Below are 13,983 nucleotides of genomic sequence, written 5' to 3'. Positions count from 1 at the left end.
TTGGACTGTATTCCTGTCATCCAAATAAACCTTCTGCTTTACTGGCTGGCTGAGAGTCATGGTGAATCGCAGGAAGCCGGGGGTGCAGGGCCCTAACTCCCCCACAATCCGCAACACCTCAAGGAATCAATTCTGAAGCACTTAGAGGAGAGGAAAGTGATCAGGAACAGTCAGCATGGATTCACCCAGGGCAAGTCATGCCTGACGAACCTAATTGCCTTCTCTGAGGAGATAACTGGCTCTGTGGATGAGGGGAAAGCAGTGGATGTGTTATTCCTTGACTTTAGCAAAGCTTTTGATACGGTCTCCCACAGTATTCTTGCCGGCAAGTTAAAGAAGTCTGGGCTGGATGAATGGGTGATATCTGGGGTGATGAAGGTGTCATTTTGGGAGATAAGCGAGTGATTGAAGGAAAGCGAGTGAGAAGTTAACCCTGCAGAGGCTGGAGGTAATTGAACAGTTGATAGATGTGAAAATATTTAAAAAAGGGAAAGTGAAAGGAAGAGAATTCTTGGTTTCTCTGCAGCCATTCTGAAGGGAAACCGGGCCCTTTTCCAAAGCAATGTCTGTCAATAATCGAGGCAAAGAGACAATCTGATTTTAATCATTGGACTCTAGACAATTTAGTCAGATTTGCTAAGAGAGCATAAGGGGTTTCTACTGGAACTTACCTGTCCTGGTTGGACCCGTTCTGGGCCATCCCTAGCCATTATGGTGCCCTGCGCAGCCCCCCCCCCCATGGTGGAGCTGTGTGGGGCCCTAGGCCTCAGCGTGGGGGCAGGAGCAGGCTGGGGGGGGCAGGGGGGAACCGCCCCCCAGCACGAGCCGGTGGAGTGGAGGGGGTTGGGGCTGGGTTGCTCCACTTCCTGCTGCCCGGTGAGTGCAGGGTGGAGCAGGGGCTTTGGGGAAGGGGTGGAGAGGGGGCGGGGCAGGGCGGGGCGAGGTGGGGTTGGGGTGAGCAGAGACAGGGCCCTGGGGAAGAGGCGGGGCAGGGGCTGGAGCAGCACAGGGCACCAGGAAATGTGGTGCCCCAAATTTCCTGGTGCCCTGCGCAGCTGCATACTTTGCGTATGGGTAGGGACGGCCCTGGACCTGTTCTCGGCACCACCAGAAATTATACAAACCTGCCCCCCCCCGCCCCTCCCCCCGTGCGGTCAGACAGGGCACGGCCAGGAGGAAAGTCAGACTCACTGAAAAGAGAAGCAACCGAGGGCGAGAGACAGGGCACGTGGGGAACAGGAACCAGCAGAAACAGGCAACAGACCCCCCCAGCCTGACACAGACCCCCGCCCAGCCGGACGGACAAGCTGGGGTCACAAAGCCCAAACCAGCGCTGCCCGTCGGATCCAAACATCCACTAAACCCGTCTCCTGCGGCACCGTAACCAGACACGGCTCCCTGGGCCCCACCCAGCCCGGCCCCCCAGCAGCAAATGGGTCCCAGCACAGATGTTGTACTTAAAGTACTGCACAGGATCTTTTAAGTTGTGACGAAGTGGGGGATTGTCTTGTTTTTTCTGTGGTTTTCCAATGGTTTGCTGTTACTGGTTTAACGAGGGGAGAGGAGAGGGAGTTTGTTGTTACAGAGGACTGGAGAGGGAACTTGGGACCACAGCCGATGGCCTGGAGGACGGATACCCCAGTGACCGGTGACCTGACACCCCGACCCAGAGACCCAGCTCAGGAGACGCAGCCGGTTCTGGCCAGTGGGCGGACAATGGGCTGCAGAGTGAGGACCCAGTGACCTAACCAGCCGGTTCCAGCCCGCGGGGCCAGAGGAGGGCGGAGAGGAGAGGAGGCCCCGGTTTACGACCCTGTTTCCCTGGAGAGAAGACAATGGACAGAGGCGGGGCCTGGGGCCGGGGGTATCAGCTGCCCAGCTGGGAGCAGGGAGGCTCGGGGCTGGAGAGGGGGAGCAGGCAGAGCCCACCTGGATGCAGGGAGACTGGGATGTGCTGGGCTGAGGGAGGCCAGGCCTGAGGCCAGAGAGTTTCCTGTGCTGTGTTCAACACTCAATAAACCTCCTGTGTTACGCTGGCTGAGAGTCGTTCTGGGCTAGAGAACGGGGGGGAATTGACCCCTTCGTGGGGGCGGAGGCCACGGGGGTCCAGAGTGAGGGGACTTCCTGAGGGGGTGTCACGGAACGTGGGGGGACACAAGGCCCTGCACACACACACCCCCGGCTTCCTGCGATTCACCATGACTCTCAGCCAGCCAGTAAAGCAGAAGGTTTATTTAGACGACAGGAACACAGTCCAAGACAGGTTTCAGAGTAGCAGCCGTGTTAGTCTGTATCCGCAAAAACAGGAGTACTTGTGGCACCTTAGAGACTAACACATTTATCTGAGCATAAGCTGTCGTGGACTACAGCCCACTTCATCGGATGCATATGGAGTGAAACATATATTACACACACACACACGAGTTGTCTTACCAACTCTGAGAGGCCAATTAAGTAAGAGGAAAAAAAACTTTTGAAGTGATAATCAAGATAGCCCAGTACAGACAGTTTGATAAGAAGTGTGAGAATACTTACAAGGGGAGATATATTCAATGTTTGTAATGGCTCAGCCATTCCCAGTCCTTATTCAATCCTGAGTTGATTGTATCTAGTTTGCATATCAATTCCAGCGCAGTCCAAGACAGGTCTTGCAGGCACAGACAACAAGATCCCCTCAGTTAGGTGCATCTTGGGGTCCCAGGGGCACCACAGCCCCATTGTGGGGGGGTCAGAGCCCCATCTGGGCTCCCCTTCATTACACCAGTCAGCTCCTGAAAAACCCCCACTCTCTCCAGCGTCTCTCCCCAGCTCCTCCCATAACCTTTGTCCAGTTTCCGGAGCAGAGGTGTTACCTGGCCTTGTCACGGAGTATTGGGGGACTCAGGGCCCGGCACCCCCGGCTTCCTGCGATTCACCATGACTCTCAGCCAGCCAGTAAAGCAGAAGGTTTATTTGGATGACAGGAATACAGTCCAAGACAGGTCTTGCAGGCACAGACAACAGGACCCCCTCAGTTAAGTCCAGCTTGGGGTCCCAGGGCATTCCAGCCCACCCCCCTTCGGGGGGGTCAGAGCCATCTCTGTCTCCCAGCCATCTCTCCAGCTCGCTTCCAGCACTCTGCCCTCAGCGACCCCTCCCACAGCCTTTGTTCAGTTTCCCGGGCTCAGGAGTCACCTGGCCTTCAACCCCTTCCTGGGTTCTCATGTTACACACTCAGGTATGCGCCCTCCGGCAGATCCCATCCCGCAATGCAGACTATCCCAGCCCCACTCCCCTGTCAGCATTCACAGACCACAGTGAGAACAGGCCCAGTTCGTCACATCTCTCCCCCCTTCGAGACCGAACTGAGCAGGGTCACTTTAGCCAGTGACCCGGGGAAGTTCGAACCTACCCCCGTTCCCATGGATGCCCCCGCATCCCTCCCATTCCTTGGTGAGAATTACACCAGGCCCCTCCAGTTTCACGCCCCCCCCTTAGGTCGGGGGTGCTTGATGGCACTCGCAGTTCGCATGTGGGAAGGTTTATGCGGCCTGTGCCCTTTTCCCACCCCCATACCTCTGGGGCTCCAACTGGGCTGTGGTCTTCTCCCAGCGCTCCAGTCTGGAGGTCTGTGCTTTGGGCTCTCTTGGTTTAGAGCCGCCCTTTTTACCTTGGCCACCCTCTGGAAAGGCTCCTTTATGCTGGGCAAGGGTCCTAAAGCTGTTTTCCCCTTGTCCCAGGCCTTCCTCCCCCTCTGACAGGGGTCACAGGATCCGCAGTACTGTCGGACAGTAACAAAGACCCCAGGCCAGTAAAAGCTCCGTAGCAGCCTCTGCTGGGTACGCCAGGTTCCCTGGTGCCCTGAGAGGGGAATGTCATGGGCCCGGCACAGCAGCTGGCGGCGATACTTCTGGGGTACCACCAGCTGCCTCCTGATCCCCCCTGACTCCATTTTCCCTGGGGGAGCCCATTCTCGGTACAGGAACCCCTTCTCCCACAGGAACCTTTTCCGGCCACCTCGTCCCATGGTCTGTACCGCATTGAGGTCGGCCAGGTCCCTTATCTTCCGCAAGGAGGGATCTTTCTGCACCTCGGCCTGGAACTCAGCAGCTGGGACAGGGATGGCCACCTGCTCTTTCTCGCCCGCTGGGTCCGAAGCTGCAGCCTCCCTGAGCCGTGTCCCTGGGCGCTCCCTCCCCACCAGGTTAGGGTCCTGCGCCTCAGGCAAGGCACCCCCCCCAAGGCCAGGGCGCAGTGCCCCTCGCCGGCTCTGACCGCGGGTCACGACTAAGGCGGTCTGGGGGCTGCTTGGCCAGTCCTCTAGGTCCCCCCCCATCAACACCTCAGTGGGCAAATGGTGGTGCACTCCCACGTCCTTGGGGCCCTCCTTGGCCCCCCATTTCAGGTGTACCCTCGCTACGGGAACCTTGAATGGGGTCCCGCCCACCCCGGTCAGGGTCAGGAAGGTGTTGGGCACCACCCGATCTGGGGCCACCACCTCGGGCCGGGCCAGTGTCACCTCTGCGCCCGTGTCCCAGTATCCATAAACTTTCTTCCCATCCACCTCCAGGGGAACAAGGCACTCGCTCCGCAGGGACAGCCCCGCGCCAACCCTGTAAACGGAGAACTTTGAATCCGGAGCATCTGGCCCCCCAGAGAAGCTGGCCTGGGGCCCTTCTCTTTCTTGAGCAGTTGATAAGCTGCCAGCCCCTCTTGCGTGAGAAGCCTGCCCCTCGTCCGTCTGGGCCTCTACCAAGTTAACCCGGTGCGGGTTCGGTCTGCTCAGTCTGTCCTTGAGCTTGGGGCACTGGGCCCGAACGTGGCCTCTTCGGCCGCAGTAATAGCAGCTCATGTCCCATGGGTCCCCTCGAGCCGGTCGATTGTCCCTGACGCTGGGCATTCCCCGTGGGAGGGGATTCCCCATATTCCCCCTTTGGGAGGTCCCAGGGTGACTCTCTCTCTGCATCGCGGCGGGCCTGTTCCTTTGGGGCTCCTCCCTGCCACCCCCTGACCGGCTCTTTACAAACTCATCAGCCAGCTGCCCTGCGTGTCGCGGGTTCTCTGGCTTTCTGTCCACCAACCACAGCCTCAGGTCGGAGGGGCACCGCTCATACAGTTGCTCCAGTACCAGCAGTTTAATCAGGTCCTCCTTCGTCTGGGCCCCACCAGCCCACTTGCTGGCGTATCTTTCCATGCGGACGGCTAGTTGCAGATATGAGATCTCAGGGGTTTTATCCTGACTCCGGAACCTTTCCCGGTACATCTCAGGAGTCAGCCCAAACTCACGTAGCAGGGCCTTTTTGAATAGTTCGTAGTCCCCTTTCTCTGCCTCTCCCAGTTGGCGGTACAATGCCACGGCTTTGGGGTCCAGTAAGGGGGTAAGGACCCGGAGTTTGTCCGCGGGATCAACCCGGTGCAGCTCGCAGGCCGTCTCAAAGGCCTCCAGGAAGTCATCCATGTCCTCCCCCTCCTTGTATGGGGCCATGATGCACTTATCAAAGCTCCGTGCAGTCCTGGGTCCCACCTCACCCACCACAGCCGGGGGTTCGCTGCCCTTCAATCTCGCCAGTTCCAGGTCATGCTGACGCTGTCTCTCATTCTCCTGTCTCTGTCTCTCTTCATGCTGTCTCTGTCTCTCATTCTCCTCCCGTTCATGCTGTCTCTGTCGTTCACGATCCTCCAGCTCTCTCAGTTTTAGCTCTTTCTCCCATTCCAGCCAATTCCGCTCCACGGATGCCGAACGTCGCCGGGAGGATCCTCTGCTGGCCGGCGGGCTTCGCCGGGGGGATCCCCTGCTGGCCGGCGGGGTCACGGCGCCTTCAGTATTTGCTGGGCTCCTCCCCACCCTTCCCCTAGGCATAGGAAGGAGGGGTCTCGGGAAGCCCTCAGCAGCCGGCTGACCACTCCCAGCTGGGACAGACACTGGTGCCTGCGCTGCATTTGCCAGGCTGCTTCCCTGAGACACAGGGATCAGTTCATTCGCGCGATCTTCCGCCTCCAGCTGGGCAATGAGCTGTTCTTTGGTGAGCCTCCCAATGCGCAGCCGCCTCTGCTTGCACAGCTCCACCAGGTCGCTCTTAAGCCGCTTGGCATACATCTTCCTGCTGGCCACTCACCGGCCTGTGTGCTCACAGCTCCCCACAGTTCCCAGGGGGACCCCTAGTGTGCCAGCCCTTCTCGAGGTCACCGCCTCTCTGCCAGGGTCGAGCTGCAGACTCCTCCGCCCCTGGGACCACTCGCTGCGATCCCCCCGGGGAACCCTGTTACTGCAAAAGTCCTTCTCGCTGGTCACACACTCCCAGGGGTAATAACCGTCTCTCGCCCACTCTTCAGCAGGCCTGGTCCCCGTCAATCCCCCTTCGTTTTACTGCTCCCCAGTCACTTACTGCAGGAAGCGCCGTCCACGGGGTGCAGTAGATCCCACCGCTGCCACCAGTTGTCACCGAGTATTGGGGGACTCAGGGCCCGGCACCCCCGGCTTCCTGCGATTCACCATGACTCTCAGCCAGCCAGTAAAGCAGAAGGTTTATTTGGATGACAGGAATACAGTCCAAGACAGGTCTTGCAGGCACAGACAACAGGACCCCCTCAGTTAAGTCCAGCTTGGGGTCCCAGGGCATTCCAGCCCACCCCCCTTCGGGGGGGTCAGAGCCATCTCTGTCTCCCAGCCATCTCTCCAGCTCGCTTCCAGCACTCTGCCCTCAGCGACCCCTCCCACAGCCTTTGTTCAGTTTCCCGGGCTCAGGAGTCACCTGGCCTTCAACCCCTTCCTGGGTTCTCATGTTACACACTCAGGTATGCGCCCTCCGGCAGATCCCATCCTCCAATGCAGACTATCCCAGCCCCACTCCCCTGTCAGCATTCACAGACCACAGTGAGAACAGGCCCAGTTCGTCACAGGCCTGCAACCCCCTTCCTGGGTTCTCACGTTACATGCTCAGGTATCTTCCCTCAAGGCCAGTCTCCCATCCCCCAATGCAGACCGTCCCAGCCAAACTCCCCACTCAGCATTCAAAGACCACATTAAGAACAATCCCAGTTCATCACAGGGGCCCCACGGCAGAGACAGACGTGCTAAGGCTCCGAGAGGTGCGGCTCCAGGAGGTGGAGGGGCCTGACCCCGGGAGAGAGTGGACCCCCGAGAAGGGCTGTCACACTGAAAGGGGCACCCCCCACGGAACGCATGGGGCCAAGAGTGGGCACGATCTGTGAGTCCGTGACATAAGGCAAAGCGCCACATTTATTGGTAATACATGTATCAATCAATTAATATATTACACTCATGCACTCACACAAGCACACTCTGTCTTGTTGTTGTTACCAATTAGTTGCTCCCCTTCACTGCACTGGCCAGGTGAGTTAGATGTGGGAGGGGTGGAGCCGGGCTTCTGCCGATCCGGATTGATGCTCCCGTGTTGACAAGATGAGACCCGTGGTCCTCTGCAAGACACCTCACATTTATAGCAGCTTTTCTCTTATGCAAATCTGTACCAGCTTCAAAATCCGTGTCTGTGTCCATTGGTCCTTTGTGCTGCTTCTCTCTGGGGGTTGTCCCAATGCTGTTCAAAGAGGGTGTTTTCAAAAGAAGGTACTTGCTTCTAACGTCCCTCCCCTCCCCCCGAGGCCATCAATATGTCTGATCTTCTTTAGTGAGCCCACTTGACACGTTTTATTGTCCTTGGGTCTGGCTCCCAGCCCCTCTTCAAGAGTTGCAGCTGTCTGGAGGTGCTGCCTCCCGCCTTCCTCATCCACACCTCCTTCATTCAACAGGGCAATTGATTACAAAGTGTGGGTGGATGGGGGGCCCGGGGGAAGAGCTCTTGTTCTACTGCTAGCAAAAAGACATTTTTCTTTTATCTTATTCTATCCTTAGGGGCTATAACATTATACCAAGGCTCATCAGAACAAGGTTTCTATATGAGACTTTGATACAAAGTCCCATGAAAACAGAGGTCCCACATGGGTAGACCCACTACAAGGTTACATGAAGAGGCACAATATAAAGTCATATGAAAATTATCAGAGATTTATCTACACAGGGAAGCAAATCAGGCCTGGGCCAGCGGGCCCGCCCCCTGGCTCACCAGGAGTGGGGCCGAGAGCTCCCTCCCGGGGCAGCCCCTGTCCGGCTGAGCCCTGCGGGGGGCTGGGCCACGCTTCGCCAGCAGGGGGCAGCAGCGAGTGCCCAGCGCGGCCGGGCTCCGGGCCAGATGCACTGGGGTCCCCTTGGCCCTGCTGGGGCCGGATCGCGCCGGGGGCTCCCGCGGTCTGGCTCCTTCACGGGTGGGGCCTTTGCTCCCGCTCTGCTCCCCCTGCACCGGCAGGCCCCTTGTGACCCCCTGCCCCACTGTGAGGAGCCTCGTCTGGCCCTGCTGGGGGTCAGACCCCCGACCCCCCTCTGCAGGCAGCACAACCCCCCGCTCAGCCCTCGACAGGTCAATGATCGTCCCCCGAATCACCCACTGGCCGAGTTCCCAGCTGCCCCCCAAGGCCCCGAACCCCCAGCTGAGCAGTGACCCCTCCCCCAGCCAGCGCCCCGCTCAGCCCCGGCACGGCCAGGCCTTACAGAGCAAACCAGGCTGAGTGTCTGGACCAGCCAGAGCCCAGAGCTGGGGGAAGGAGCCGCTGGGGGCTCCTGTTATTTACTCCTCATAACACAAGAACTAGGGGTCAGCAAATGAAATTACTTCACAAAACGCAGTCAACCCGTGGAACTCCTTGCCAGAGGAGGTTGTGAAGGCCAAACTATAACAGGGTTCAGAAAAGAACTAGATAAGTTCCTGGAGGACAGGTCCATCAATGGCTATTAGCCAGGATGGGCAGGGACGGTGTCCTTAGTCTCTGTTTGCCAGGAGCTGGGAATGGGTGACAGGGGATGATCACAGAATGGTTCCCTGTTCTGTTCATTCCCTCTGGGGCACCTGGCATTGGCCACTGTCGGCAGACAGGACACTGGGCTAGATGGACCTTTGGTCTGACCCAGTATCACCGTTCTTATGGAGTTAATGGGACAATGGGTGACATGGAGAATAAAATGGGAATGTGCTTCCCAGAGCCCCGACCCCGCTCCTGGCAGCTTCTGTGGGGTTCAGCTCCCCCAGAGTCAGGCACAGAGAGAATGGCCCAGTGCCTCCTGTCTGCCAGGGATGGGCCTGGAGCCTCCCGCTGCCCGGCTGGAACCAGCCCCTGGGACCCAGGCCAGACACAGCTCCGGCCGTGCCCCCGGCACACGGCTCACCACGGTCACTGCGCCCAGCGCTGCCGGCTCTGGGCAGGGACCTCCTGAGCCCCTTTGGGGGCTGGTCTGGAGACGTTAGAGCCGGGGGACCCGTGAGACCCTGGTGCCCTGTGCCCTGCCAGGGACCCGGGTCCCGGCCGGGCGGGTCGGATTCGCTGCTCACAGCTCTGCAGGGGAGAACTGCCCCAGGGAGGGGAAGACGCGGGGCCGGGCGCTGGGGGGAGGGTCGGGGGAAGCCCTGGGCAGGGGCGCCTGGCCCTGGTTTGGGCACCAGCCGGGCACTGGGGAGACCCGGGTCTGAGTCCCTGCAGCCCCACAGACTCCCCTTGGGACCTGGCCAGTCACTGAGCCTCCCGGGCCCCTCCGTGCAGTGGGGAGCTCCCGCGGCCTGGTGTGGGACACAGAGCGCCAGGCTCAGGTCAGGCGGGCAGAGAACAGGGCACGTGCCCAGGCTGGGGGTGTTTGGTCGTGAGACGTCACCAAGCCAAATCCTGTGCTGGGCACAACGGAGCCGGAGCCAGTCACCGGCGCCGACTTTCTGATCTCCTCACAGGGGCCCAGACGCTGCGGTGATGGGCCCCAGGGAAGCAGCATGGACAGACGGACGGACGGACCCCCTGGGCCAGGTGGTGACTGTTCCTGCCCTCTAACGCTTCATCGACGGGACGTCCCCGGGGCAGCGGGACCCAGGCTCAGGGACTCGCCTTTCCCAGCATGCCCCGGGCCCCTCCCAGCATGCACGGGGTGCAGGAGGGGGCGTCACTTCTTCAGGTCCTCATACACGTCCGGCTGTCGGGGCTGCAGCGTCTGGGGAAAACGGGGATGATTCAGCCAGAGACGCCCCAGGGGAGAGCTGGGAACCCCGCCCTGCAGGACACAGCCCCCCAGCTCCCCGCACTGGCCCCAAAGCCCCTCCCATCCCCCTCAGTGCTGGGTCCCCCGCTCAGCCCTGGGGCTCCTGGCTGGTCCCCCTGTGGCTCACTCTGCCCCCCCCCCCCAGCTCTGGGATGTGATAACCAGCCCCGTTCCCAGCCATAGGGCTTGGGGGGGGCATCTCCTCCCCTCCCCCCACTGGGTCCAACCACCCCTCACGGGGAGGATACAGCACAAGGGGCCGGTGCTCACCTGGTATGTGGGGCTGGGGTCAAGGGGGCTCCTGGGCTTGGCCTGCAGGAGGCAAAGGCAAGAGGGTTGTTACCACCAGACCCCAGAGGACCCCCCCCTCCCTCCAGCTGAGCTTGGGGGACTGAGTGGCACCTGCAGAGGAGGGGGCGGGACTGGAATAGCAGAGGGAGGGGCTGAGCCCTTGTCACTCACCGCAGACCCCACCCAGGCTGTCGGGGGCAGGTTCTCGTACACCAGGACGGGGGCCCCGTTCTCCTTGGGGGTTTCATTCTGGCAGCGAGCGTCTGGAGGAATCAGAGACACTGGAATTGGGGTCTGTCTCTGTGACGTTATTGATATAATCTGGGACCATCAGCTATACAATGGACCCATTGAGAGAAGGCAAATATGCCTTGAGACTCAGCAAAGTATGCAGGGACTGGCCCATGTGACTCCAGACTCCATTTTGCTGTAATTTTCCACAGTAAGAACAAAGAGGGGTTCTTACACGTGGAAAAGACTATATAAGGCTGATGCCTCATCTCCATCTTGTCTTCAATCCTGCTTCTTACCTCTGGAGGAACTTTGCTACAAGCTGAAGCTCGGAACAAAGGACTGAGGACCCATCCCAGCTGGGGATGTTCCAGAGACTTGATTTGAACCTGCAGTTTATTCTATCGCTGCTGCAAGCCTGAACCAAGAACTTGGCCATTACTGTATGTAATTGATTCCATTTAACCAATTCTAACTCTCATCTCTATCTTTTTCCTTTTATGAATAAACCTTTAGATTTTAGATTGTAAAGGATTGGCAACAGCGTGATTTGTGGGTAAGATCTGATTTGTATATTGACCTGGGTCTGGGGCTGGGTCCTTTGGGATCAGGAGAACCTTTTTCTTTTACTGGGGTATTGGTTTTCATAACCCTTTGTCCCCATAACGAGTGGCACTGGTGATAATACTGGGAAACTGGAGTGTCTAAGGGAATTGCTTGTGAGACTTGTGGTTAGCCAGTGGAAGTCCTCCTAGTCTGGCTGGTTTGGTTTGGTTTGGCTTAGAGGTGGAAAAACCCCAGCCTTGGTCTGTAACTGCCCTGTTTGAGCAATTTGTCCTGAGTTGGCACTCTCAGTTGTGTTCCACCAGAACCGCATTGTCACAGTCTCCCAGCCCCGCTGCTCTAACCACTAAACCCCACTCCCCTCCCAGAGCCAGGGATAGAACTTAGGAGTCCTGGCTCCCCAGGGGGTGGGGGGCTGTTACTCACAGAGGAGATAGACCCCGGCTCCGATGAGCGCCGCCCCCACCAGTGACCCGATGACGATCCCAGCGACGGCCCCGGGAGAGAAACCTGAAGGAGCACCAGGGCGATGGGCGGCTGGAGGAGAGACGGGGGTGGGGAGGGGATTTGGATCAGATGGTTCAGCCACAATCCCCCCACCCCACTCCCTGCAGCCCAGCACCCCCTAGCACCCATTGGGGACAGCACTGACTGCCAGGGGGGAGCACCCAGTACTAAGCCCGCTGGGGCGTTGGTGCCAGCACTGGGATCCGTGTGTCTGCAGCGCGTTGCTCCATCCTGGGGACTCACCCGTCCCTGTCACCCACACGGCGACAGACACCCAGGCAGTGCGGCTGGTGACGGGGTTGTGAGCCCGGCACTCGTACGTGCCCTGCTGAGCCCAGGTCATGGGGTTAAAGGTCAAGCTGCTCCCGGTCTCCTTAGTGTCGGTGCCGTTGAGAACCCAGCGATAGCTGGGGGCTGGGACGGAGTCGGCGACGCACGTCAGGGTGAGCGGGGACCTGAGGGCAGTACCCTCGAGTGCAAAGAACCGGCAAGAGATTTTTAGTGGGTTGGGGCACCGGAAAGACTTGGGGCTCGACTCCCCCCCCCCAGAGTGGGGGGTGGGGCTGCGCTCTGCTCCTTTAAGGAGCAGAACAGGGCTAGGGGGAGCATTCATTCTTTATAGGGCTTTGAAAGCACAATACACACGCTAACAAACTTAAACAAAAGCTTTGTTTGTTAGCATATGTATTGTGCTGTTAAGTTGGTCAGGAGTCCTCAAGAGGGGATGGGGGAGGAGAGGGGGGGGTGGAAGGTGTTTAAATAAAATAGTGTTTTTGATTCTGTTTCTCTCCATTGGACTGAATTATCCATGACGTCCATACTGCATCAGAGAATATCAGGGTTGGAAGGGACCTCAGGAGTAGGGTGACCCAGATCACAAGAGTGAAATATCAGGATACATTGGGTGAGCAGGGCGGCGGCGGGGGGGGGGGGGGGGGGGAGGGAGAGGACGACAATGACAGACAGATGCACAGAGCCATGAGAGGGGGCCCTAGGAAGCTACGAGAGGGGTTGTATGGCCCCTGCTGCAGCCCGCACCACAAGCCACAGGGCAAGGACACCTATGGAATTCAATGAGAATTTTGCATGTGAACTGATGTACCCAGTTCTGAGATTATAAACCCAGAAGGGATCCGGTGATCACCTGGTCTCACCGCCTGTATAGCACAGGCATAGAACTTTCCCAAAATAATTCCTAGAGGATAGCTTTTAGAAAAAGCTTTTAGAAAAACACCATAACCCTCTCACCATTGAAAAGGTATGCCTTATATCCAGTCTGAATTTGTCTAGCTGCAACTTCCAACCGTTGGCTCATGCTCTACCTTTCTCTGCTAGACTGAAGTGCCCATTATTAACTATTTGTTCCCCATGTAGATACTTACAGTCTATAACCAACTCACTTCTTAACAGTCTTTTTGTTAAGCTAAATAGATCGAGGTCCTTGAGTCGATCACTATAAGGCATGTTTTATAATCCTTTAATCAGTCTTGTGCCTCTTCTCTGAACACTCTCCAATTTATCAATATCCTCCTTCAATTGTGCACACCAGAACTGGACACAGGATTCCAGCAGTGGTTGCACCAGTGCCAAATACAGAGATAAAATAACCTCTCTACTCCTGCTTGAGATTCCCCTATTCAGGCATCTGGTCACCCTATTTCTGTAGGCATTTCCCCAGGTTTTTTTTGTAAAAATCAAAACTGAACTGCCCCAGAAATTCTGGCATGTGGAATCATCGTGAAACTCACATGGCTCCAACCCTGCCGATGAACCTTTAGATCCACTGCACAGACTTCTACCACGTGAGCTAATGGAGTAAGTGATGGCAGAGGCAGTAGGTTGTCATCCTATATGTGATAGATCAGCTCTATAGGGGGATGAGACACTTTTTTTGCCAGTGGGTTTCACAGATATCTGCTGACAGAAGAGGAACTGTGAAACTCAGGAATCCTGGGTCTATTCCAGGCTCCTGAATGGAGTGGTCTCTAGTAGTCAAAGACCCTTCTTCCCCGTCCCCTCCAGTCTATGTCTATCCTATTGCTGTCTAACCCACCCCAACTCCTCATCTGATTTCAATTGCCCCCCACTACCGCTCTGGATTCCTTGTCCCAGTTTCCTGGTCCTGTCTCACTCTCCTCTCTCCCCGCCCCCATTCCTCAGATGGGATGTTCGTTCCAGACTGGCAAAATTATAAGGCTTCCCAACATTTCAACACTTCCCATTCTAAATTTTCGGTTGCTTAACTATAGGCTAGCTCTGCCTACAACAAAGCATATTCAGAACCTCTGATTAAAGGAATTATAAGTGTAGCAACCTCC

General features: G+C 57.6%; 1 protein-coding gene across 2 annotated transcripts; it reads right to left on the bottom strand.

The window, feature by feature from the left end:
• Window positions 1–2,865: 2,865 nt before the first annotated feature.
• LOC122173185 (uncharacterized) lies at window positions 2,866–12,573 on the bottom strand. 2 transcript variants are annotated; one of them, XM_065573888.1, is made up of 4 exons: window positions 11,585–12,573; window positions 10,535–10,626; window positions 10,343–10,384; window positions 2,866–10,024 (listed from the first exon to the last, which is right to left on the bottom strand). In XM_065573888.1, the coding sequence occupies exon 4, from the start codon at window positions 6,074–6,076 to the stop codon at window positions 3,461–3,463; it is 2,616 nt and encodes an 871-aa protein (XP_065429960.1). In that variant the 5' UTR covers window positions 6,077–10,024; window positions 10,343–10,384; window positions 10,535–10,626; window positions 11,585–12,573; the 3' UTR covers window positions 2,866–3,460. The 2 variants fall into 2 exon arrangements, with proteins under 2 accessions (XP_065429960.1, XP_065429961.1); XM_065573889.1 differs by lacking the exon at window positions 10,535–10,626.
• Window positions 12,574–13,983: the final 1,410 nt, after the last annotated feature.

This window comes from Chrysemys picta, chromosome 20 (assembly GCF_011386835.1).
Source record: "Chrysemys picta bellii isolate R12L10 chromosome 20, ASM1138683v2, whole genome shotgun sequence".
Lineage (NCBI taxonomy): Eukaryota > Metazoa > Chordata > Testudines > Emydidae > Chrysemys > Chrysemys picta.
The sequence above is the reverse complement of the archived record's forward strand: the minus strand, read 5'-3'. Positions and strand labels throughout refer to the sequence as shown.